The 25,133-nt window shown below is 58.2% G+C and overlaps 7 protein-coding genes across 7 annotated transcripts; 4 read left to right on the top strand and 3 right to left on the bottom strand.

Moving 5' to 3' along the window:
- Positions 1-2,748: 2,748 nt before the first annotated feature.
- Positions 2,749-3,321, bottom strand: WHR41_02776 (uncharacterized protein; the record flags this gene model as incomplete). The annotated part of the gene is made up of 1 exon (XM_069371382.1): positions 2,749-3,321. One exon carries the CDS (start codon positions 3,319-3,321, stop codon positions 2,749-2,751), a length of 573 nt encoding a protein of 190 aa, XP_069231363.1.
- Positions 3,322-3,823: 502 nt separating this feature from the next.
- On the top strand, positions 3,824-5,795 carry WHR41_02775 (uncharacterized protein). The gene is made up of 2 exons (XM_069371381.1): positions 3,824-4,411; positions 4,464-5,795. The coding sequence occupies exons 1-2, from the start codon at positions 3,968-3,970 to the stop codon at positions 5,646-5,648; spliced, it is 1,629 nt and encodes a 542-aa protein (XP_069231366.1). The 5' UTR covers positions 3,824-3,967; the 3' UTR covers positions 5,649-5,795.
- A 140-nt stretch (positions 5,796-5,935) lies between these two features.
- On the bottom strand, positions 5,936-8,506 carry WHR41_02774 (uncharacterized protein; the record flags this gene model as incomplete). The annotated part of the gene is made up of 3 exons (XM_069371380.1): positions 5,936-7,170; positions 7,228-7,917; positions 7,972-8,506. 3 exons carry the CDS (start codon positions 8,504-8,506, stop codon positions 5,936-5,938), a joined length of 2,460 nt encoding a protein of 819 aa, XP_069231365.1.
- A 985-nt stretch (positions 8,507-9,491) lies between these two features.
- On the top strand, positions 9,492-12,629 carry WHR41_02773 (uncharacterized protein; the record flags this gene model as incomplete). Its single annotated transcript, XM_069371379.1, has 1 exon — positions 9,492-12,629. One exon carries the CDS (start codon positions 9,492-9,494, stop codon positions 12,627-12,629), a length of 3,138 nt encoding a protein of 1,045 aa, XP_069231368.1.
- A 2,973-nt stretch (positions 12,630-15,602) lies between these two features.
- WHR41_02772 (mitochondrial 37S ribosomal protein uS13m) lies at positions 15,603-16,347 on the bottom strand. The gene is made up of 3 exons (XM_069371378.1): positions 16,288-16,347; positions 15,914-16,225; positions 15,603-15,852 (listed from the first exon to the last, which is right to left on the bottom strand). The coding sequence occupies exons 1-3, from the start codon at positions 16,288-16,290 to the stop codon at positions 15,808-15,810; spliced, it is 360 nt and encodes a 119-aa protein (XP_069231367.1). The 5' UTR covers positions 16,291-16,347; the 3' UTR covers positions 15,603-15,807.
- A 141-nt stretch (positions 16,348-16,488) lies between these two features.
- Positions 16,489-17,889, top strand: cpr2 (Peptidyl-prolyl cis-trans isomerase B). The gene is made up of 3 exons (XM_069371377.1): positions 16,489-16,759; positions 16,819-17,020; positions 17,088-17,889. Exons 1-3 carry the CDS (start codon positions 16,568-16,570, stop codon positions 17,321-17,323), a joined length of 630 nt encoding a protein of 209 aa, XP_069231370.1. The 5' UTR covers positions 16,489-16,567; the 3' UTR covers positions 17,324-17,889.
- Positions 17,890-18,473: 584 nt separating this feature from the next.
- Positions 18,474-20,500, top strand: ded1 (ATP-dependent RNA helicase ded1; the record flags this gene model as incomplete). Its single annotated transcript, XM_069371376.1, has 2 exons — positions 18,474-18,685; positions 18,745-20,500. 2 exons carry the CDS (start codon positions 18,474-18,476, stop codon positions 20,498-20,500), a joined length of 1,968 nt encoding a protein of 655 aa, XP_069231369.1.
- Between the last annotated feature and the right edge of the window lie 4,633 nt (positions 20,501-25,133).

Below are 25,133 nucleotides of genomic sequence, written 5' to 3'. Positions count from 1 at the left end.
TAGGGGTCTGGGGGGCGGGTTCGCGTCGGCGTGGTGGAGGAATGTTGCCGAGCAGGATATGGATGTGTCGATCGAGAGCCTCAAGAGTTTCGAACGCCATGGTAGTCTTGAAAGTTCGGCCTTCCAGAACGGCGATGTCTTGGTCAGGATGGATGTACTGGTAGCAGTTGAAGAAGGCGAGGATGGTCTGAGGATCTAAAAGGCCGCGGACGGCAAGGTTGACCAGATCAATGCCCGTCGAGTAGAATCCGTCTTTACTGACAAGAGCTTTGCTGTTCAGCTCCCAGCCAAAGGCATAGGCCCAGCCATTGAGGACAGCGTGGAGGCCACATGCCCAGTTGTACCCGTGAAGCCTGTCGCAGATCCACGGAACGTTTTGACTTGGACCCAGCAGGCTCTCACGCTCGTCCTCAGTGGCATCAAGTCCAGCCCAGTCCGAGTGAATGATCGAGGTCCGCGAAGCGGCACTTCGCATCTCGTGACTAAACGCCGCCCGCAAAGAGGGGTTGGCGTCAAGGTGATCCATAGCGAACGTGTGTGGTCCATTGCGGCGCAGGATAGCCAAAGAGAAGTGTGGTCGCTGTTGACCGGGCCTGAACAGCGGCACTAGAGCGTCAAAGCGCGGCCGCACAACAGGAGTCATGCCTTGCTCTGGCCTGACCAAAGACATCGGATGGAAGAGCGAAAAGAGGGCGAGTTGTCCACGGGATTCTCGGTTCTCGTTGATGGCTTCTGAAACGCTCGCCAGCGCTCGGAAAACTGTATTAAGTTTCATGAGCTCGCCATGAGGTACTGGCCCGTCGAGAGGTGCTCCTTTGAGCTGACCCTTCAGGTCTTGGAGTCTTGTAGCCAGCTCTCCGCAAGGATCGTTTGGCAGAGCCTGGGACTCCTTTTGTGCAGAGATCGATGCTGTCCTTGGAACAGAGGGAAGCCTGATCTGTGGCTCGTCATGAGTGGCGGGAGCATAAGTCTCTCCAGTCGTGAGGCCATGCGTTTGAGGTTGGGTCTGCGTCGGTCCCGCATCATCGTGGCTAGTCCTCGCTATTTTTGCAGCAGAGCCAGACGTGATGTCTTCCTCAAAAGTACGCTTAGTTCCCGCAACCTGCGAGGCGATCGGAGCTTCAGCTTCATGCATCGGCGGCGGCTGCAGATGGCTTGGTGATCGCTGTGAGTCGGACAGACTGCTTTCTGCGAGTCTCCCCAGGATATCTGCAACAGATTCGTTGATGTGTGGTGGGATTTGAGCTCCGGTTTCAGATTCATTTAACGCTTCGTTCGTGGTAATATTGCTGTTGTGGGTAGGCTGTGGTTGCGATGCGAGTCCGTTGCTCGTGATGGCTTCTTCAACGGTAGCCTGCTCGTCAGGGGCGGCTTCTTCTTGAACATTTCCGTTGGCAACCGGGTTTGCTGCGGGTTCTGCATTGTCTTCAACATTTTGATCATGCACTTGATCACTGTCGTCGAGCGGTCCCGAGTCTTGCGAAACCGGTCCGTGTTGCGGGACCGCAGGCAATGGCAGCTCAAGCTCATCCATTCCCTGCTGCTCTACCTCCACAATCGATTCCGTCGCCTGATCTTCCTTCGCCTCCTCCTGCTCTCCCTCCACAATCGGTTCCGTCGCCTGATCTTCCTTCGCCTCCTTCTGCTCCTCCTGCTCCTCCTGCCGCTGCGGTTCCGAAGCTTCCTCCACCTTGCCCTTCTTCGCGGATTCCTTTCCCTTCGCCTTCGCAGGCTTCACGGCCGCCGACTTCCTCGTCTTCTTCGTCGCCCTCGTACTCGCAGCCGCCCTCCTCGCCCTCCGCAAAATGTCTTCCGGATCCGGCAGATTGTTCATGTCCGGACCCTGCCACTCGCCGCTTGCGAGGCGCGTGTTATGGCGTCTGCGCTCGGGGTTGGAGGCGCTGGAAGCATTCTGGCTGCGTTTGCGAGATACGCCGGCGTCTTTTGCGCGGTTGGCGGCGGGTTTTGACGATTTGGAGGGCTTCGGTTTTGGGCCGGAGCCGGGGGGTTGGGAGCGCGTCTTCGCCATGTCGTTGTGTCGGTTTGTTTTGGGGAGCGATGGTGGTTACTCAGTTGGTCCAGGGATGCTTGGGAATCCGGTTCGTGATGATGCCTGTCAGGGGATCGGCGCGTGAGACATGGGAGAGGCTTGGGTCGTTTTTCGATGGGATGCACATATTGTTTCTTTGTTGTGCGGTGGGTAGCCGCATGCGGCGTGGGCTCTTGATGTGAGATTGTCGGCTTTGTTGTTCTTGTCCGGCGATGGTGTCTCCGCGGCGCGGTCTTATGTTGAGTAGGTGGTCGGGAGGGCTAGAGCGTTCGCGCTGTTGCGATTATTTGCGCCCCTCCATCCTGTGGTTCGATACCTGGAACGGAGCAAACGAGTTGTCATGCGCGTCTACCGCGATCCACGAGCTACGCTGCGTGACTCGAACGCTTGCAGGTGAGCAGCAATGTGGGTGTTTGCCTCGCTGCATCGCGAGCGATCGACGCGTGCATTCCAGTGCTGGAGTTTTGGGCCCGACCCGTGACAATGGCATTGTCTTGAGGAATGTAATGACCCCGCTTTCGCGATGCAATGCGCAAGCGATCGGGCATTCCTGACGTTGTTAGCTTGTTTGCGGCTTGTCATGAGCTTTCTTGCCTAAAGTCATTCTTTCTGAAGAGGTAAGACGCTTGAGCTAGGAGGAGTGTGTGGGTAAAAACTCGTCATTACCATGTCGTACTTCGTAAGCGGTATTTCCAAGGCTATTTCTCCAAGACCGGCACCTCCATCTTCCCGCCATTGTTCTCCGTAACATCCAAGCCGACCAAAAACCGGCTGACCATGTTGTACGCGCCAATGGTAATCTGCAGCTCCATAATCTTCTGATCCTCACCAAGCAACAGCCTAGTCCTCTCAAAAATCTCATCGCTCACAGCAACCTTGACAGTGCTCTCCTCCGTGTACTCCAGCACCGCTTTCTCCAGCTCATTAAATCCTTCCCACGCCCTCTCCTTCGCAAGCACCTTCTCCAGCTTCTCGGGCGAAACACCCGCCTTTAGCGCGAGCACGGCGTGCGCTTTCCACTCGTACACGGCGTTGGTCAGCACGGCGATGTAGCAGATGCTCAGCTCCATGATGGCCTGGCTGAGCGAGGACTTGGTGCGGATGGCGCCGACGAGGCTGTTGTAGCCATCTGCTATGCTAGGGTTGTGCAGGAGGGCCAGGTCGAGCGGGATCAGAGGCCGCGGGTTTCGGCGGGCAGCGATACGCTCGTAGATGGCTTCATGCTCAGGCGTGGGGTCGGCCGGGGTGGTCGGGGCGTACGGGATGCGCATGGTCTTGGGCTTGGTGGTAAATCTGGACTTGGTTTGGGCGCTAGCGAGATGAGAGGGATGCGATCGCTTATGGAGTGTTGGAGATTGGAGTGCGCGCAAAGATGGTGATATGTAGGTGCGGTCAGGAACAGTACTTAGCCGTCGGTATATGCTTCGGCAATGGGCAGCCGGTGGAGGAGGTAGTGGGCTATTGAGATGAATGCGGTGGATGCCACGTGACATGCTGCCAAAGCAGACGTCGCAGCATGCAAGTGACGTTCCTGCAGCGATGACGACTCGCAACTGTGGTCGGCAGTGATGCTGTGGCTCGCGGTCTGCACGGGCGGGTGGTGGCAGCGTCTCGGCCACATCGCAGGGCGGGAACAGGCAGGCCTCAACGCTGGCCGCCCTAATGCAGGAACCCGCGCGAGCCGCGCCTCCCCTGTCAAAAAGTCAGGCCATTCTGCCCATCGACCGCGTCCCGCATCCACCGCCACCGCCCGCGCCCAGCGCAGCGCCAAATTATCGGACGACAAATCGAACCAGCGCATTGGTTGCCCGCCGCCCGCCTCTGCTCTGCCTACTTCACTTACATCCCTCTCCCGGTCCCTCCAGTGCTGACCACACTGCCTCTCACCCCACGCGCTCCCTCTGCCCCCTCGCCGCCATGGGTCTCCTCCAGGGCCTCGCTGGCCCGCTGGCTCCTTTCCTCGACACCGCTCCCACCTGGCTGGTCGTACTCTCCGCCGCCGGCAGTCTGCTCACCCTCACCATCCTCCTGAACATCCTCCAGCAGATCCTCTTCCGCAACCCCAACGAGCCGCCTGTCGTCTTCCACCTGCTGCCATGGATCGGCAACACCGTCACCTACGGCATGGACCCCTACGCCTTCTTCTTCGCCTGCCGTGAGAAGTACGGCGATGTCTTCACCTTCGTTCTTCTCGGCAAGAAGACCACCGTCTGCCTGGGCACCAAGGGCAACGACTTCATCCTCAATGGCAAGCTGAAGGACGTCAATGCTGAGGAGATCTACCACCCTCTCACCACCCCGGTGTTTGGCAAGGATGTTGTCTACGACTGCCCCAACTCCAAGCTTATGGAGCAGAAGAAGGTATGCTGTCGTGTGATGTCTTGGGTTTCGAGCATCGCTAATTGGTCTGCAGTTCGTCAAGTTCGGCCTCACCTCCTCCGCCCTCCGCTCCTACGTCGAACTCATCCGCGCCGAAACCAACGCTTTCTTCTCCAAGGATGCGCCGTCCAAGCGCTTCGCCGCCAACAACGGCACCATCGATCTCCCGCCCACCCTTGCCGAATTGACCATCTACACTGCCTCGCGCTCTCTCCAGGGCAAGGAAGTCCGCGAGCGCTTTGACGCCGGCTTCGCCAAGCTCTACCATGACCTCGACGGCGGTTTCGTCCCCATCAACTTCAAGCTCGGCTGGCTGCCCCTGCCTCACAACCGCAGACGTGACGCTGCCCAGCGCAAGATGACGGAGGTCTACACGGATATCATCAAGGAGCGCCGCGCCTCTGGCGAGTCTACGTCGAACGACCGCGAGGAGGACATGATCTGGAATCTGATGAACTGCGAGTACAAGAACGGCACACCCGTACCTGACCGTGAGATCGCTCATATGATGATCGCTCTCCTCATGGCTGGCCAGCACAGCTCTTCCGCCACCATTAGCTGGATCCTGCTCCGTCTCGCTTCTCGCCCGGACATCCAGGAAGACCTCCTCGAGGAGCAGCGCCAGATTCTCGGCACCAACGCCGACGGCTCCCTCAAGGACTTCCACTATGAGGACCTGTCCCGCCTTCCGCTCCACGCCCAGGTAGTGAAGGAGACCCTTCGCATTCACACCCCGATTCACAGCGTCATGCGTGTCGTCAAAAACCCCATGCCTGTCGAGGGCACCGAGTTCGTCATCCCCACCTCTCACGTCCTCCTCGCCTCCCCCGGCGTCACCTCCCGCACCGCCGAGCACTTTCCCGAACCCCTCGAGTGGGAGCCCCACCGCTGGGACGAGACTCCCTCGGACAAGCACTCCCGCCTTGCTCCCAAGCACGTTAAGGAGGGCGTCGTTGAGGAGAAGGAGGACTACGGCTACGGTCTCATTAGCAAGGGCGCCGCGTCTCCCTACTTGCCTTTCGGCGCCGGCCGCCACAGGTGCATTGGCGAGCAGTTTGCGTACGTGCAGCTGCAGACCATTCTGGCGACGGTTATTCGCGATTTGAAGTTCTTCAACCAGGAAGGCGTCAAGGGCGTTGTCGGCACGGATTACTCTAGTTTGTTCTCTAGGCCGCTGAGCCCTGCTGTTGTCAGGTGGGAGAGGAGGGAGAAGAAGTAGAGTTGATTTTACTGGTCATGAGTTGAGAGGGAAGGTTTTTGATAGATGCATTGCGCAAGGATGTTTGAAGTGATGATATCCGGACCTTTTAGTCAAGTACCTTAGAGACTCTTTTAATGTTCATACAAAAGTTCTGCAGCTCAAGAAGTCGTTTTCCAAGAGCTATCAAGATCAACACTCGACCTTTCGAGTGAGGACCGCAAAGATACGCAGTCTAGGAAAACAGAAGCAGCACCTCACAAGCCATCCACAAACGAGACAGGCACAGGCCCGTCAGGCTCGCTCACTCACTCATCAGCCATCGTCTCGTCCTCATCCTCCTCACTCTCATCCGCATCCGCATCCACCTCCCCAAGCATCTCCCTATCCTCCTCATCCAGCTCCCCGCCGCCTTCATCCTCCCCAACCTCATCCTCCATATTCACATCCTCCACCACCGCCGCCGCCGCAGCAGCAGCCGCCGCCTTCCCCTTCCCCTTCCCAGCACTCTTCCGTGGCCCCTTCGGCCCCCTTCTCTTATTGACCACAATCGCCGGCGCCACCGTCTCCTCCTCCTCCAACCCCTCCCCCTCAGCCTCCTGCTCCCACGCCCTCGAAGCATACAACAGCCCGCCCGCCTCCCTCTCCCGCCTCCTCACAACCGCCTGCCCCGGCAAAGCCGCCTCCTGCCAGCGATCCAACCGCCTCCCCGCCCGCCTCAGCGCCCGCGCAAGCGCCCGCGCCTCCTCGCCCAAATCCGCCGCCTCGCCCTCCACCCGCACGAACCCCGCCAGCAGCGCGCGCGCCTGCTCCTCCGAGCCGGCCCCGCCGCGCCGCCACTCGTCGTCTTTGCCCTCCGTGCGGTCCCGCGCTTTGCGCGCCCGGATCGTCTCCTCTTCCGAATCGTAGTCGGGCGGCATCGCTTTGACGCGGCGCCAGGCGCGGAAGAAGGCGCCTTCGCTCTCGCGCGTGGAGCGCGCCCGCACGTGCAGGCGCCGGATGCGCCGGTCCAGCGTGTAGTCGATTTGCTGCCGGCGGTGGTTGATGAGGGCGTTTTGGTGCTGGGTTACGCCGCGGGAGCGCTTTTGCGCTTGGTAGGAGGGTGTTGGCACGTGGTCGCCTGTTGTGGGGGGTTGGAAGGCGAGGCGTTGCGGGGAGTTGGCGGTGGCGAAGGAGGCGGCGTAGGCTGAGCCTGGGGTGGCGGGGTTTTCGTTGACGAACATGGAGCCGTTGTTGGGGAGGAGGGGGACGTGGTGGGAGCCTTCGCCGGAGGCGCTGCGGCCGGTTGCGGGCGAGGCGTCGGTTTTCTTGTGGCGGCGCCAGTTGCCGCGTCCGGGGCCTTTTTTGACAGGCACGGGGGTTGTGGTTGAAGGGGAGCCTTCTGGGTTGCCTTCGTCGTTGAGGAGGGTGTTGATGCGCATGTCTTGTGGGTGCTTGGTTGCTGAGTTGACGGGTTGGAAGCCCCGGCCGATGGCGGGCGAGGGTGATTTGGTGTGCGCGCTTTCGCCGTCGACGCCGACTGCGTGGCGTGCTGCAGAGGTGACTGGGGAGATTGAAGTCAGCTTTGATTTGGAGAGCATTTCTTTGTCGCATAACGTACCGGAAGGCCTGGAATACCAACCAGCCTCGCTTCCTTCGTCCTCGGACCGGTATCCCTGGGCGCCTCCAGATGCGAGACCCTTCTCCTTTCTAGCTCTCTTGAGAGCAGTCATTGCAGGGCTTGGTTCGCTAGCCAAGATTGCAATGCGCTCTTTGCGCTTGACCTCGCCGAAGAGCTGTTCCTCTTCAGTATCCAGGTTCTCCAGCGCAGCCTGTTCCTCGGTCAGGCTCTCCAAGTTGGGGACCTTGAGCGGAAGTGCGCCTGTGCCTTCTTCGTTCTCGCCATAACGTCCAGCGCCAAATGGATTTCGCTGGGCGTCTTCCAGGGTAAAGTCGGACTCAAGATACCACCAGACAAGCCAGAGGAATGCTCTAGCTCTGCTTGCGCTGCTGAGGCTGCCTCTCATGACAAGATCGTAGAAATCTCTGGGAGGGATGAAGTGTGTTTCGCTGATCTTGGGTGCAAACTGCGCCAGGACGAAGATGAGGTTCACGGGATTTGTGCGAGGTTTCTGCGCTGCTTTTACTTCCTCCAATGTGGACGGCTGAGGGTCATCTTCTGTTGCGCCTTTCAAGATAGACTTCAATCGCGGAGCATCTTGAAGCTGCTTGTAGGCGTTAGGATCTTGGTGCGCCTGGAGCGCGGGGATCGAGTGGTATGTTCGTAACTGGGCGCGCATCTCAGGGAAGACTAGATGGGTTTGTTAGCATGCAGCTCGGCATTCCCTGCGCATTGGGAGCTTACAGTTCAGAGTGGTGTTCATGCGACCAACATTGACCAGCAGACACACCATGGCCATGCTGATCGCGCCCTCTGTGTCCTGCAGCAACTTCTCCTTGAGTATCTTGCTGCACTTGCTGCTCTTCGCCATTGCGTCGATGTAGATTTCCGCGAAGGTGAACCCCGAGGAACCGTCGCTGTACTTTGAAAAGCATTTCGTCTGATCGTAGAAGACCAGCTTCAGAAAATCGTATTGGATGTCTTTGCGCCAGAAGGGAATGCCGTCTTCTTTCTTCAGGTGTCTGATCTTGTTGCCCGAATACACTGACGACACGCTCCCGCTCGCATTGCGCCTGGTGGATGTGGTGGTGGAAGTATACATTGGCTCGTCGCCTTGCTCGTTGGGCGTGCCGTGGTCGCCTTGAGGTGTTTCTGCGGCGGGCTGCTCTTGCTTGGGAGGCTGACTGCCCGTGGGAGGAGGCATGTCTTTCGCGGGCGTGGCGTGAGCAGGCGGCGTGGGCTCGTCCGGCGCGCTCAGGATATGCGAGAGAGAGCTCATGGTTGTGATTGATGGGCCGCGCGGGAGTCCCCTGGTGTAGACGTTTGGTTCCGGCTAGCTGCAGCAATCGAAGGTAGGGAAGCTTATCGGGTGGTGGGCGCGCAAAGCATGTCGCGCGGGCGTCGCGTGTACAGATCGCGGATCAATGGAGAGGATTTGGTGTGCTGGGGGTTGTAGGGAGTGTCTGGATTGTCGCGTCGAAGGAGTGCGGTAACGTTCGCTTGGTCGAAGGCCGGGGAAAGGCTCGCGCCCTTGAAACTCCGGCTGATGCCGGGGGATTGTATCATGGGCTCTATATCGAGATTGCTGGGAGACGCATGTGCACGTGGGGTAAACGGCAGCGAGCGACATCGAGCAGCGCCTGCGCGTAGGAACGACATCCCACGTGTGGCCAGTTCATGAGCAGGCATATATGTATAGTGAATGCAATTATTGTGTGCGGGCGTCTTCTATTTGCGAGGCAATTCGCTGGGTTTCCTGCGGGCGTAACGTAAGAGTACCGCGCCGCGCATACAGTACATGTCAACCGCGGCGACGGCGGCACACTGCATGCCTGTCGCATACATCGCCCTGCGGCTCGCTGCCAAGGCGGTACCCTCTGCCAGCGACAATCACGTGCAGTCCCACCTCCATGCGCGCTCGGTATGCGGTCGGAATGGGATGAAGTGGCCCATCTCGCCAATGCAGGCATGAGGCGTCGGCGATGGCTGTGACGTTCGGCCAGCTGACGGTGGGAAGCTGCTCTCCGGCTTTTGCACCGCCAGCGAGAGCCTGATTCACTCGTCTACAAACACAATCCGCAAACTCTTTCACCGTTCGTTATCGCTGTAGAGTCTCCTGCAAGCATCTCGTGTTTGTTCGTTTGTTCTCGGGCAACATCTTCCCGGTGGCGTTTATCTTCCGCAGCCGTTGCAGGCAACATCTGTCATCGTTCGCCGCATCGCTCTTCACACCTTCAAAACGGACAAGGTCTTTTGCCGCGATCATGCCAGCCGCCAAAGAGCCTCAGAGCCCACATTTCAAGACGATACAAAAATTTCAGCTTGAATACGCTCCCGTTACCGTCACGCAGTATGAGTCCACCCGCACTGGCATGCGCTGCGTCGTTGTCGACCAGAAAGGCCCCAAAGTAAGCGGTTACTTTGCCTTGGCCACCGAGATCCATGACGACTCTGGCGCACCGCATACTCTGGAACACCTATGTTTCATGGGCTCGCGGTCTTACCGTTACAAGGGCTTGCTGGACAAACTCGCCACCCGCGCTTACTCTACTACAAACGCGTGGACCGCCACCGATCAGACGGCATATACTCTCGAGACTGCTGGCTGGGATGGCTTTGCACAGATCTTGCCGGTGTACTTGGAGCATCTGATCGTGCCAACGTTGACTGATGCTGGTTGCTACACCGAGGTTCATCACGTCGATGGCGAGGGTCAGGATGCTGGTGTCGTCTACTCGGAGATGCAGGGTGTGCAGAACCAGCAGGGCGAGTTGATGGAGTTGCGAGCAAAACGTCTCATGTACCCTGAAGGCGATGGCTTCAGGTACGAGACAGGCGGCATGATGGAGCAGTTGAGAGTGCTCACCGCCGATCGAATTCGCGAGTTCCACAAGGCTATGTACCAGCCAAAGAACATGTGTCTCGTTCTGACGGGTGAGGTTGACCATGACAACCTTCTCCATATCCTGGACGACTTCGAGGGTACAATTCTGGACGATATACCCAAGCTCGAGGATCCCTTCACGAGACCTTGGGTAGACTCCAAGCAAACACCTCCGCTTAAGGAGACCACCGTCGACACGATCAACTTCCCCGAAGAGGATGAGTCGATGGGCGAGATTCTGGTCGGATTCCTTGGCCCCAACTGCAATGATCACATTGCCTGTGCCGCTGTCAGTGTCTTGCTGAGCTACATGTGTGGTTCTTCCATCTCCGTTATGGAGAATACGCTCGTTGAGCGCGAACAGCTGTGCAGCGCTGTATACTATAGCACCGACTTTAGACCAAGCATGACCATCTGGTTCTCACTGACCGCCGTCGAGACCGACCAGCTGGAAGCGGTCGAGACACGTTTGTTTAAGCTTCTCAAGGACACCGCTGCGAAAGAGTTCGACATGGAATACATGAGCGATTGCATCAACCGTTGGCGTAGACAAATTCTTCTTAGATGCGAGAACGCTGGAGAGTTCTTCGCCGATCCCATCATCGAGGACCACCTGTTCGGCCGTCGTGACGGCAAGGACCTGCGTGAATTGGCTACTATCAAGGAGCTTGACGACTTGCTGAAATGGACCGACAGACAGTGGAGGGATTTCCTGTCGAAGTGGATGTCCGATGCTCACCATGTGTCCATCCTAGGCGTTCCTTCCAAGGAACTTTCCGACAAGATCACCAACGACGAAAAAGCACGCGTTCAGGCGCAGCGTGAGAAGCTTGGTGAGAAGGGATTGAAGGAGCTGGAGGAGAAGCTTGCTCAAGCCAAAGCTGAGAATGACAAGCCTATTCCGGACTCTGTGCTGGAGCAATTCCCTGTCCCTGGCACGGATTCGGTTCACTTCATCCCGACGGTGACCGCTCGCTCTGGATCTGCGAGGAAGATGGGAAAGCTCGACAATGAGATCCAGGCTCTGATTGACAAGGACGACAATGACTCCCCGCTGTTCATCCACTTTGAGCATATCCCCTCGAACTTCGTTCGTGTGAAGCTGGAGATGTGCACTCAAGCTGTTCCCGTTGACCTCAAGCCGCTCCTCACGCTGTACATGATGAACTTCTTCACCACGCCTGTCAAGAAGGATGGTAAGCGCATTGAGTTCGAGGACGTTGTTCTGGAGCTTGAGCGAGACACGGTCAGCTACGGCATTCAGTCTAACCACGCCAACCCGGAGATGCTGAACATTTCCTTCGACACCGAGCCTGCAGGCTACCAGAAGGTCATCGAATGGATCCGCATCCTTTTCTTCGATGCACTCCACGACCCCGTCAGACTCCACGCATCCCTCACCAAGATCCTGGCAGACATCCCGGACGAGAAGCGCAGCGGCGACAGCATGCTCATGGCCGCGCACTTCATGGTCGCCTTCGATCGCAACTCTAGCTCTCGCGCACGCAGCACTCTCGCGAAGGCCCTCTACCTCCGCCGCATGCGCAAGATTCTGAAAGACAACCCTGAAGAAGTGGTCGCGAAATTCACCGCCCTCTGTGCCTCGCTACACCGCCCGGAGAACTTCCGCATCAAGGTCGCCGCCAACGTCGAGACCCTCCCCAACCCCGTCTCCGCCTGGAAGTCCCTCACCTCCACTCTCGACACCGACAAGCCCCTCGAGCCCCTCGACAGCCGCCGTGCCTGCCTCAGCGACGTGGGCAAGAACCCTGGCTCCGCAGCCTACATCATCCCCATTCCCGCCATCGACTCCTCCTTCGCCATGCTCGTCTCCAACGGCCCGGACACTTACTCGCACCCGGACCTGCCCGCCCTCCTCGTCGCGCAAAGCTACATGGACGCCGTCGAAGGCCCCATGTGGGTCGCCGTCCGCGGCACCGGCCTCGCCTACGGAACCTACTTCTCCCGCTCCGCCGACACAGGCAAGCTGACCTTCCGCATCTCGCGCTCGCCCGACGCCTACAAGGCCTACGCGGCGGCCAAAGCGCAGGTCGAGGGCTACGCCAGCGGCTCCCTCAAGCTCGACAAGTTCGCCCTCGAGGGCGCCATCTCCGAGATCGTCCTCGGCATGGCCAACGAGCAGCCCACCATGTCCGCCGCCGCCGAGCTGAGCTACGTCAACCAGGTCGTCCGCGGCATCGAGAAGGACTGGAGCCACCGCATGCTGGCGCGCGTGCGCGACGTCTCGCCCGAGGAGATCCGCGGCGCCATGGCGAAGTACATGCTGCCTGTGTTCGATCCGAAGAAGGCGAACTTGATGGTGACGTGCGCGCCGATCATGAGGGAGGCGTTGGTGGGGAATTTCGAGAAGGCTGGGTTTGCGGCTGAGGTTCGGGGGTTGGAGGATTTTCAGGACGATTATGGGTTGGAGGCTGTCGAGGGGGAGGATGAGGAGGAGAGTGATGAGGAGGGGAGTGGGAGTGATGCCGAGGGGAGCAGCGAGGAGGAGGAGGAGTAGTGGATGGTAGGTGGTTTGATGGGTGCATTTTCGGCATTGTCAATGAGTATTGATGTCATTTACATATCACGATAGCTAGAGTGCCATATCGGCATGATCAAGCATGGGAATATTCTCTTGCGAACAGCCTGACCTAAATCAGCCACTTTCTCACATCTACGCACCCACGTCACTGTGCAGACTGCGTAGGCGCGTTCCATAATAATCTCCTATCGATGTACTACAGTGTCAGCTTTTACCGAGTACGGAAGTAGGTCAATCCAACACCCCTTCGTGTTGCAGCTGTCGCAAACCCCCAGATGAAACGACGCTCGAACACAGAAACAGAAACACCAACAGCCCGACCGCAAACCAACCCGCGCCCAAAACACGCGAAACGCACCCTCAAGCATCGCACAAGAACCTCCAACACCGCGCCACACGCCCGCCAAGCCCCGACCGTGCCGACCGCTTCTCGCTCACTTACAACACCGCGCACGTGCCGCCGGTTCACAGCCCAGCTGCCCGGGAGGCTTGTGTGCAGCGCACCGCAGCCTTATTACTCGGAGGCTAACGGCGCCGTGCTAGCCGATCGATCATCTCGCGGTGCGTAGATTATTGCGCGAGCGTGATCGTGATGGTAGTGCTGCGCCGCGAGGATGCCTCGAAGGATTCGAGGCGGTGCAGGGCGGGTGTGGGGCGCGGAGGCTTTGGCTTTGGCCTCGGGCGTGGGCATGACGAGATGAGGGCTTGAGGGCTTCAGGATGGGGAGAGGAGAGGAGAGGATGGCTTCGGGCTCTGGGGCGCAGGTGGGCGGGAAGGGAAGGCAGAGTTCAGATGGGAGAGGCGGCCGAGGCGTGGGAGGTTGCCTGCTTGCCTGAGGCAGGCGGGAGTCACTTTGCGGCCTGAACCTAAGGGGAGGGCGGCGGCGGCGACACCGCGGGCGCAAGGGAGGGTCGGTGTCGTGACGAGCGGTTAGTGAGGTCGAAGGGCATTTAGCACGGCTGTTGAGTGGTTCCTGGCATCCTTGGGCGAATCGGTAGGGCACAAGGCTACAGGGCCGCTCGCCGTCTCCGCAGCGCGCGCGGGCTGGGATCGCGCAAGCCGAGATGTCTGGTGTTGGCCCCCGCAGTGCAGCGGATTGCGTGCAGCGGCCTGGCGACGGGTGATTGGGGCGCAATGCTGCACGGCCGTGTTGGTTGCGGTGGTTAACTTCACTTCCCTCTCAGCTGAGCGCGCGGTTGACCCTCCCGTCCACCGCCGTCCTCGCCCTCTCCGCCTGCTAGGTGGGCGCGCGCGTCCGTGCTCCCCAGGCATCCTTCGGCCTGAGGCCACTAGCTGGCCGCCCGCGCTGCAACTGCCTGCCGGACCTCACTTCGTGCACGCTGTGGTTGGGTCAGCTGCCTGGCTGCGATTTGGACAATGGCTATGTCCGCCTAGAGGGAGTCATTGCGCACCCAGGCGATCCCTGGCAACTCTAAACCCCCCGGTGTCTGCCTTTTCTGCTGGAGCATTAGTGCTCGGCCTCGGAAGTCTCTGCCGTCAGGTCGCAGGCAGACGGCCTACTCTGCCTCTTCGTCCCTCTTTCCAACTCGGCGCTAGTGCGACTAGCCACCGCTGGTTGCTGTTCGATATGGTCCTCTCGTTCGTTCGAGCCTCACGGAGGCCGCTCGGGCCCGTCATCATCGCAATGACTGCGGTCCTTCTCGAAGGCCGCTGCGCCTGCCATGGCCTTCGTCCTGGCCGTCGTTCTCGCTGTCATTGGAGGCCTGTCCCGTGACGGTGATTCATCCCACGTGCACTCAGGCAACTATCCACCGCCGCGCCCTGTCTTTGAGGCTCTGGTGGTGCCTCAAGCCCCATGTCATCGAAGGAATGCCCTGAGCCCTGTGAATTGAGTAGGTACCTTATATTGCTCTTGCTTTCCGCCTATTTCTCTGCCCCTTGCCACATAGCAAACACATCTCCATCACACACATCGACACTCCACGGTTCGATCGACAACACCAGACTCGCTTGCAGACCAACTCACGCCCAACGCCCAACACCCAACAAGACCATTGCTTCTCCACCAGCGCTCAAGACACCCAAGACGGTCTTGACCTTGTCGACTTACACTGGCATTGAAATAATACACCTGCCACTCATGATCGCCTTCAGCCAGCCATCACAGTCCCCTCTCGCCATCACACTGTCTGCCCCTCGCGTCCAGACTCGCACACCAAGCCACAGAGGAAGGCCGCAACGACCCAACGCCCCTCAACCACCACAGCCGCGAGACGGCGACACCCGCCACATGTCGAACTCCATGTCTGCCCGTCACGGCCCTCAAAAGCCACGGCCGCAGGACCCTTGGCCTCGGGATCCGGGCAACGGAAGACTGAGCATGCGTCGTGGTCCCCAACCAAGGGACCCAGGAAATGGCCGGATGTCGTTTGCTTCGTTGGGCCCGCAGCCCAGAGACCCAGGTAGGTGAACGACATGGGAGCGCTGCGCCTTCTTATATAGTCGAGGATTTGAGATTGCTGCCTGTTGAAGCGAGGTCTGACTCTTCGTCGCAGGCAACTGAAACGTCTTCGTCAGCAGGGTGGACGAGGCGCCTTGTCAGCGGCGGCTCGTGACCATCAGAGTGGGCGGACGCATGACTTGTATGATGATGAGCGGTTGATTAATATCTTCGCTTTTTTGGTTTTGGGAGCCTAGAGATTCTTCTTTCGGCGTTTCGGGTAGACGGCTCAGGGACGCATTGGTACCCCACGCAGCAGGGCTGCTTTCTTGATTTTCATGATCGATGCTGAAATTTTTACTTTTTATCTCCTTTGGAGTTGTCGGCATAGCGGCATAGCGTGGACGGGAAGAGCTCCTTGGCGTTGCTGATTTTTTTCCTCACTATTTCTTCATCACTTATGATAGAAGCCGGGCGGGCCCTGCGAAGATGTAGTGATAGACCAGATCAGAAAACCCAAACAAAATATGTTGAGGTTGAAGTGGAAATGCAAGTGCACCTTTCTGTCTTGTTCTTTTTCCCAAGTCCCTTCTCGGGATATGGAATGCATCTTTTGTACATTGGTATCTTTACAGTGAAGTGTAGTCCGTCTCGTAGTGCGCCAGTCCAGCTCCGCCTGATGCTCGCCCGAGCGTATGCAAAGTTTCGAAATAACAAGAAAGCGGCCAGAGACCGCGGATAGAAGCTCCTTCCTCAACCTCTCCTCTCCACGCGGTTGAACTTCCTCGCATTCATAATCTGCCCTCTGGTCAGCCATCTTCCAATCCGCACCAAACCTCTCCTCAACACAACCACTCACCTGTGTCCTCGTCCTCTGTCCCCTCACCGGCAATCCCATCGCATGCCGCCTGCCCCTGTACGTGCCCATGTCCCTCAACCGCTTGATGTTGTCCTGCAGCTGCCTCCGCGCGTCGTTCTCCAGCGTCATCTCCGACAGCTCGCCCGCCAGGTTGTTGATCTGCTTCTCGGCCAGCGCGCCCACGCGCGCCGTGTCGTGGATGTGGAAGCGTGCCATCAGCTTCGTGCAGGCTTGGGGCCCGAGTCCGTAGAAGCTGCGCAGGGCTTTTGAGACGAGTTGCGATTCGGGGAAGGGGGTGCCGAAGATGAAGACCTGGACGGGTTTTGTTAGATGGCTAGGATTGGCGGGATTGGGAAGAGGTGGGTTTTGCATACCATTTTGGCGGTGTTGAAGGGGCGGATGCAGCGTAGGGGTGGTGGTCGCAGGTTGTTCGTGGTATTCGTGGTTGCGACTCTCGAGCCCGGCTTCACTTCCGCGCCGGGCTGCGGCGTTTCGTCCTGAGGCTGCCACGGCTTTCGTCTGGGCCCTTGCATCTCTCCGCAATCCGAGTGGGCCCTGGCTTCAGGTCGTCGTGTCCCGCGTTCGCCAGCTGGCTGTTCGTCTTGTTTCACCGCTAGCACTCTTCCTCTTGGTCGAGAACATCAATCGCACAAGATGGCGAGCATCCAGCGTGTCCTCCTCTCCGTGTTGGTCATCCTGACCTTCACTTTCGTCTACTTCGCCCAGACCACCGAGGCTGCCGGCAAGGGCCCCAAGATCACCAACAAGGTCTACTTCGACATTCAGCACGGCGACGAGGATGTTGGACGCATTGTTCTCGGTCTTTACGGCAAGACTGTCCCCAAGGTGAGCTTGGTATCAATGCTGTTTTTCCAGAGCACGAAGCTGACCAATGCCTCTTGCAGACCGCTGAGAACTTCCGCGCCCTGGCCACCGGCGAGAAGGGCTACGGCTACGAGGGCTCCAACTTCCACCGCGTAATCAAGCAATTCATGATTCAGGGTGGTGACTTCACCAAGGGCGACGGCACTGGCGGAAAGAGCATCTACGGCAACAAGTTCCCCGACGAGAACTTCAAGCTGAAGCACACCAAGAAGGGTCTTCTGAGTAAGTTGGGACGAACAAAGCACAACGGTATCTGGCGAGCTCGGTATCCTAACAGACTCAACCGCAGGCATGGCCAACGCCGGCAAGGACACCAACGGCTCGCAGTTCTTCATCACCACCGCCATCACCTCCTGGCTGGACGGCAAGCACGTCGTCTTCGGCGAGGTTCTCGAGGGCTACGAGATCGTGGAGAAGATCGAGAACGTGCCCAAGGGCCCCGGCGACAAGCCCTCCAAGCCCGTCAAGATCGTCAAGAGCGGCGAGCTCGAGGTGCCCGAAGAAGGTATCCGTGCCGAACTCTAAGCCTATTACCTAGCCTCTCTCTCTCTTCCCGACAGACAAGTTGGCTCGCCGTGGGGCAGTGTCGATGCTCTGGCTGACACTTGCGTTTTCTGCTCTTAGGCTTGGAGGGCTCGGCCGGGTCGGCTGTGCCTTTGGACGACGAGTGGGCGGGCGCGAGTGTCGACGCGCCCAAGGTGGATGCGGGTGGTGAGAAGGTTGGCTCTGGTTTCGACAAGGCCTTGCCGGTCCAGTCTGGCTCTGCTTCTGAGGAGGGCTTGAGCCTTGTTGCCAAACTTGCGCTCGTTGGCGTTATTGTTGCCGCGTGCGTTGCGTTTGTCAAGGCTTACTCGCCTCAGAAGGCTGGCTTTGCTGGGCGGTCTGGTGCTTATGAGAAGGCTGGGGTTTGAATATGATGAACCTGAGACATGTGAAATCAATTACATTCGTACCCTGAGGCCTGTCAAACTAGTACTGTCTGGATATAAAGTCGTTTGTTGATTTGGTTCGAACACTTACCGAATACGGACGGATTTACAGGGTATTGTTAGTGACTCGAAGAAATCGATATTTGATAACCGTGGTGCACATGACTGTCCTTATGGTGTCTTTCAAGGGCCTCAGAAAAGTATATCATTGCACGGCACATGAAAATGACTGTTGTAGCACACGAAAACCCTCCAAGTATCACGTGTCACGCAATTGCCTTGTTGGAAAGCCAGCCCTAGTACCATCGGGACATTCATCGCTTCTGCAGATTACCAACGCACCGCATCGTCATATGAACATGCTCGCCACTGTTGCTTCTGACTTTCACGTTGAGCAACCCTCATGCGCAGGGGCCAATCGCAAGCACCGGGTCAGCAGCGTCAAGTCGCCACTAGCGCCAAGGGACGGCCCGCGCTGTGATGGGCAGACCCTTCTCTCTTAGAAAAACTACACCGTGATTTCACGCAGCCAGCCTCACATCACCCACCCACACTCTTCCTCCCATCACCCGAAACAAGAAACTTCTCCGTTTCAGATCAGCATTTCTGTGTCTCTTTGCAAGCGTTCCTTGTACGAGACGACGCACGTGCCTTCTGCACAAGCAATACACACCGACCGACTTACACTCCCTTCAACTCAAACGTAACCCACTTCCACCACCTCGCGGAACGACGACATTGCAATCATGGCGGACCAGCTCAACATGAACAACCTCAGCCTGCAGGACTCTCAGCACGCTCCCAAGCCCGGCCAGCAGAACGGCGGCTTCGGTCAAGGACGCTCTGCCTACATCCCGCCTCACATGAGAGGTGCGCGCGGCCCGCCCGCTGGCCCTCCTGCTGGCTTCGACGGCCCTCCTCCTATGGGCGGCATGAACGGCTACGGTCCCGGCCCTGGGTAAGTCTTCGTACACAACGAGATGCGACATATCTGAGCAATAGCTAACCACACCACAGCTACGGTGGACCTCGCGGCGGCTGGGGCGGCGCGCCCAACTTTGAGCCTCGCGGCCCCGCCGGCCCTCCCGGTGGTCGCGGTGGTTTTGACCGCAACGCTTACGGCGGCGCACCCGGCGGCGGCGCTGGCGGCCGCCAGAACGGTGGCTCTGGCGATGGACGCTGGGTCGACGGCAAGCACGTGCCCGGCCCTGCCAACCAGCGCGTTGAGCGCGAACTCTTTGGCGTTGCGACCGACCCGACCAGCAAGCAAGAGACCGGTATCAACTTCGAGAAATACGATGACATCCCCGTTGAAGCTTCCGGTGAGGGCGTTCCCGAGCCCGTCAACGTCTTCTCCAACCCGCCGCTCGATGACCACCTCATCAGCAACATCAACCTGGCTGGCTACAAGGTCCCGACTCCCGTCCAGAAATACTCCATCCCCATCGTCATGGGCGGCCGTGACCTCATGGCTTGCGCTCAGACCGGTTCCGGAAAGACTGGCGGTTTCCTCTTCCCCATCCTCTCCCAGGCCTTCCAGAACGGTCCCAGCGGCAACGCCCCTCCCCAGTCTGGTTTCGCCCGCCAGCGCAAGGCTTACCCGACCTCCCTCATCCTCGCTCCCACCCGTGAGCTTGTCTCTCAGATCTTCGACGAGGCCCGCAAGTTCGCCTACCGCTCTTGGGTCCGCCCTTGCGTCGTCTACGGTGGTGCCGACATTGGCTCCCAGCTCCGCCAGATCGAGCGTGGCTGTGACCTGCTTGTCGCTACCCCCGGTCGTCTTGTCGACCTGATCGAGCGTGGCCGCATCTCTCTCCAGAACATCAAGTACCTGGTCCTCGACGAGGCTGACCGCATGCTTGACATGGGTTTCGAGCCCCAGATTCGTCGCATTGTCGAGGGCGAGGACATGCCCCCCACCAACGGCCGCCAGACTCTCATGTTTTCCGCCACCTTCCCCCGCGACATCCAGATGCTCGCCCGCGACTTCCTCAGCGACTACATCTTCTTGTCTGTTGGCCGCGTTGGTTCCACCTCTGAGAACATCACCCAGAAGGTCGAGTACGTGGAGGACATGGACAAGCGTAGTGTGCTGCTCGACATCCTTCACACCCACGGTGCCGGTCTTACCCTGATCTTCGTCGAGACCAAGCGCATGGCCGACACCCTCTCCGACTTCCTCATCAACCAGGGCTTCCCTGCCACCTCCATTCACGGTGACCGCACTCAGCGTGAGCGTGAGCGCGCCCTCGAGATGTTCCGTTCTGGCCGCGCCCCGATCCTCGTCGCCACTGCCGTCGCTGCTCGTGGTCTCGATATCCCCAACGTGAAGCACGTCGTCAACTACGACCTTCCCACCGACATTGACGACTACGTCCACCGTATCGGTCGTACTGGCCGTGCCGGAAACACTGGTGTCTCCACTGCCTTCTTCAACCGTGGCAACCGTGGTGTCGTCCGTGACCTCATCGAGCTGCTCAAGGAGGCCAACCAGGAGGTCCCTGGCTTTCTCGAGAGCATCGCCCGCGAGGGTGGTGGCTTCGGCGGTGGCCGTGGTGGCCGCTCTGGTGGTCGCGGCCGTGGTGCTGCTGCCACCCGTGACGTCCGTACCTTCGGCGGCGGACAGCGTCCTGGCTATGCCGGTGGCATGGGCATGGGCATGGGTGGCGGTATGGGTATGGGCGGCAGCTACGGCGGCCCCGGCATGGGCATGGGTGGCCCCATGGGCGGCGGTGGCTACGGCAACCCGAGCGGCCCCTCCAGCTGGTGGTAGAACCTCAGCGCCTCATCGGCTCAGCCTCTCCCGGCTTCTCTGCTGCACTGAGGCCTTTGATTCGCCAGTTCCCTTTAATGTTTCTTTCTTTTTTCGACTTGCGATCGAGCGTGCGCTTCCACTCGGTTATCAAATCAGCATGATACATCGCGTTGACTTTCCAGCCTGACTGCATAGCATCGGCGTGGGGAAAGTTGGCGCTCTCTACTGGACTCAGTGCGCCTGGGTTTTTCCGCATACGGCCTGACGGGATTACATCTGGGCCTCTTGCTGACGAACGCACGTGCATCACGACCGGTTTACGACTATCTGCTTTCCGACCGCTGGTTTGCTGGAGCGAGAGCGTGCTTGCTTGCTCGCATACGGCGTTAATACCCTGCTTTTTTACTACCCAACCAAAAGCGAACTCTGCATATGTTGATCATCCACAACTCGGGCGTTATTTGCGGCTTTGCTTGCTGGAAAAAAAAACCGGAGAGAAAGGGATATGTCTTGCGCGGCGGCTCTTGGGGCCATATCGGTGTCGTCAACCACCTGGCAGCCGGGTGCAGGGCGACACCTGCGGAAACCGACCACTCAAGGCCTTGAGCTTCTGCGCACCTTCCCGTTTTCCCGGAGCTTGTGGACTTCTTTCTCGAGCGAGTGAAGACGCGACCTGCTTGTTTTCCTTTTTCAGATGATACCTTGATAGATCTTTTCCTCTTTTTTCCGGGTCTCCCTTTTTGGCGAACACGACGAAAAAGGTGGCATCTCGGAAGGAAAGAGGGCTTGTGCTCCTTCGAATGTCTTGCGCTTTGGGCCTTCACTTCACCCTCTCGATGCGGAATGAGATGGGGTTTCCGAAGAGGCCGGGGCGCGCGATGAAATGAAAATGGGTGATTGGCATTGAAACGCAGGGTTTCCACAAAAACACGTTCTGTTTTGGCTCTTCTCTTGGGAAAGGTTCGGAGGGCGGCGTGGCTGTCGGCGAGGCAAGGTCTCTTGTTGCTTACCTTTTTTTTTGGTTGGCGAGTAGAGACTGGCTTGCTGAATTGGTCACTGCTCTGTTGGGCCTTTCTTCTAATGCGTGCGGTTGATTCTTTGGTTCGATGTGTTTGCCGTAGTATAGATTAGGTTGATATGGAATATGTCTTCCTTTACTTTTGTCTCACTTAAGATTCCGTTCTGTTTATCTTGCGACTTCGTAGAATTTGCGCCTATCCAGGTCAGAGGTAGGTTTGACCTCACGTTTCCACGTTTAGTTCCGTTCCTGAGGTTCGGCTGCACTCGAGTGAAATAACGGTTGTACAGGAATATCAAGCAGCTAATTATTACAACTAAATCCAGCATCAATACAGATTAATAGTCACAAAAGAAACTCTTTTTGAACAGCTCGAATTACTCCAGCTTTCCACATCGACCCGAAGTGTTCGGTTCACCGCCATACCAGTCTCATGCCCTCTCACCAATTGCCAACATGGAGGGGATCAGAAATTGGATTCAGACCCGCATGCGCTCTAAGGCAGTGATGCGGCTCCTCCGCTCATTGCACCAGATTGACTGCCAGATGCAGAGCCAGAACTCGACCCTGCGCCGTGCAAGGGCCCAGATCCAGCCCCAGAGATAGATCCGGTGCCAGTCAGGCTATCACTCATCCCACTGCTCGCACCGATTCCTGGGGCGCCGAGGGGGTCGGAAGATACAGGCTCTGATGCCCCGAGGCTGGAAGGCGACGATCGACTTCCGGCGGCTGACGAGCTGCCAGAATCAGCGTCAGAGTCGCCTCCTGTTCCTGACGGACTGTCATTCATGATGCTGGTCGCGTCTCCAGGGCCAGTGCTTAGAAAATGGGCTAATCTGGGATCTGATGCGTCCGGTGCAGCAGCTGCGGGTCCACTGCCCTGCACCGACGAAGTGGTAGAGCTCGACATGGAGTCAGAACCAGGATCAATCGCAGTCGTGCCACTAATGTCACTGTTCGCGTTACTGCTTTCGGATGTAGAAGAGCCTGACGAAATAGTGTCTGAGCCGTCAAGAGCAGTGGACCCGGGCACGCTACCCTTGGGTGGCGAACTCGAAGAGTCAGCGCCTGAAGATCCAGACAAAGTATCGCTCATGCTTGCGCTGCTGCCACCAACGCCTGAAAAGCCCGATGACATGGGATCTGCTGCGTCGAGTGACGAGGGAGAGTATCCGCCTGCCCTGGCTGATGAGCTGGTAGAGCCAGCGGTGGAGTCAAGGGAAATATCACTCGTGCCACCAGTCGCACTGCTCATGTCGCCGCCCATAGCACCAAAAGATACCGAGTCTGTCGTGTCACCTAGGCTGGATGCACTGCCAGAGCTTGAGTCAAGTCCAGAACCGGTCGCAGCACCACTCATATCAGTGTTCGCGCCGGTGGAGTCAATGCCCATAGATTTTGATGACGGAGAACCTACTGCATCAATTGAACCCGCCGCAGATGATGTGCCAGCGGTTGCCTCATCGCCAAGATCAGAGTAGGAAGAAGACGAAGAAGAAATTGAAGAGTCTATGTCAGCGGCGGTGCTTCCGACAGACTCAGGGCTTTCGGGATACGATGTGGAATCTCCCCCATCGCTTCCACCTCCTGAAAGAGCCTTGATCGCCTGACTTACGAGTGACGAAGCGTGTTCCAGGAGAGCAGCAGGAGACTCATCGGACGAAGATGTGCTCAATGTCAAGGCTGCTTCATCACTAGGCGTTTGCGAGTCATCTGCCGCGGACATGTTACCGCCTGAAGTATCGCTGGGGGAAGAGTCGATGGCTGAAGTGCCACTGGGTGCAGGATCGCTAGCTGAAGAGTAATCACCACTTGCTGAAGTAGCTTCCAGTGCCTCGGAAGAATACGTGTCATCGCCGGATGAGCCTGGCTCGTCCATAGAAGTGGTGCTGTCCGTGATGGGCGTAGAAGACATCTCGCCATCTGTGTCATCGGCATTGTCTTCTGCACTGCTACCGCTGCCGCTACTGCCCTCATCTTCAAATTGGTCCGACGCTTCAAGGGGTGCTCTGGCGGATCGTCTGGCGAGTCTACGAATCACTGTGCCGGAGGGCTGTGCGGCCGGCAAACTAGTTCCGGCAACATTGGCTTTAGTAGTGGGCACGGCATTGGCAGAATCGGATGCGATTGCTCCTGCAGTCGACGGGACAGGTGCCGAACCGTGGTGAGCCATCGAATATGGAGAACTGTTCATGGGCGGTGGCAACAGCAATCCATCCTCACTCCAGTGGGCAACTTCCGCAGCGTATAGTTTTGGACCTCCGGGAGATGTGACGAAAATAGACGGTCCCTTGGGGCTCGATACAGCTTCTCCCAGTGTGATCGAGGTCCGCAGGCGAATTACCGTTGGCAGCATAATTATCGCCGCCTGCGATCTTTGGAGAGCTGAGGTAAGGGTTGTTTGGAGATTGCTTCAGGTATGAATCAGGCTCGGCAGTAATGCCCCAATCATCATCATGGTTCTCTGCAGCATAGTCACCGTTTTCTACAACTGGAGACGCAGAATTGAGGGTGTTGGTATGCTTGTTGTAGTAAGACCGGAGATTGTTCATGGAACTCCAATCGTTAGAAGCCGCCGTACTCTGAAGTGAAGGCACACTCATGCTTGACGTAGGCCGAATTGCGGGAGCACCAGAGTTTCCCAAGTCGCCAGCGGATTTGTGATCTGGTTGCAAGGTCGAGACATCTGAGGTATCCCGATCCGTGCTATAGCCCGAATAACCTGCCGAGAACTCGTAGTCGCTGCCAGCTACATACCCTGCATCACCTTTCGCAGCCGGGCCAGCCTCATCCAAAGGCGCATCGCTTCCGTGCAACCTACCAGAGGACGAGGGGATATCCGGTACAGATGATGAACCCAGTGAGCTTCCAGAGACATCCTGGCTGCCAGCAGGGGAATTACTCGCGGGAGATGCTCCGGCGGCACTGGCTGAGCCATCTGCCTGGGATACAGCTCCTCCAACTGTATTTTCGAGCCCAGAGGTGCCTTCGTTAGCTCCTTGCACCGGCCCAGCAGGACTCACATCGCCGTAAGAACTTCCTAGCCCAGTTGCTCCCATACCGCCTCCAGAGACGCCCGGCGAAGATGCAGCCGCGACACCATTTCCAGAAGCGCCTGTACGATCTTCTACGCGTGTCCGTTTAGTCGACGGATCCTCATCCTGACCAGGACTTGCTGGGCGTTTGTCTCCCAGTGCCATTGCTGCTCGTCTTGTGAGACGCTGAAGCGTAGCCGAGCCGTGGCCTTTCTTTGAGGTTCCATGACTCGATGTTTTCTTTCTACTCGATGCCGGAGGTTGTTCTTCAGCGGCAATCTCAGTCTCAGATTCAGGAGACTCTTCGACGACCTCGCTCTCGCTGATGTCTGCATTGGAACTGGAGTGCGTAGAGCTACTCTTGCCATGGCCTTTGCCTGAGCGCCCATGAGACTTCAGCTTAGAGGAGTGAGAGCTTCCAGTAGACTCCTCAACGGGGGCCTCTTCTTCCACTGTGGTTTCGTCAGCGGCAACTTCAGCCTCATCCGAAGCCATCGCCTCTTCCTCAGCTGCAGCGCTCGAATGGGCCGACGATCCATGTTTCTTGCGGCCCCTGCGTGAGTCCCAAGCGGAGCTTGCGAGTTTTCCAGCTGTGCCC

The sequence above is a fragment of the Cladosporium halotolerans genome, assembly GCF_011745625.1.
Source record: "Cladosporium halotolerans strain TM138-S3 chromosome Unknown Sca7, whole genome shotgun sequence".
In the NCBI taxonomy this organism is placed as follows: domain Eukaryota; kingdom Fungi; phylum Ascomycota; class Dothideomycetes; order Cladosporiales; family Cladosporiaceae; genus Cladosporium; species Cladosporium halotolerans.
This window is presented reverse-complemented; position numbering and strand designations above follow the sequence as displayed.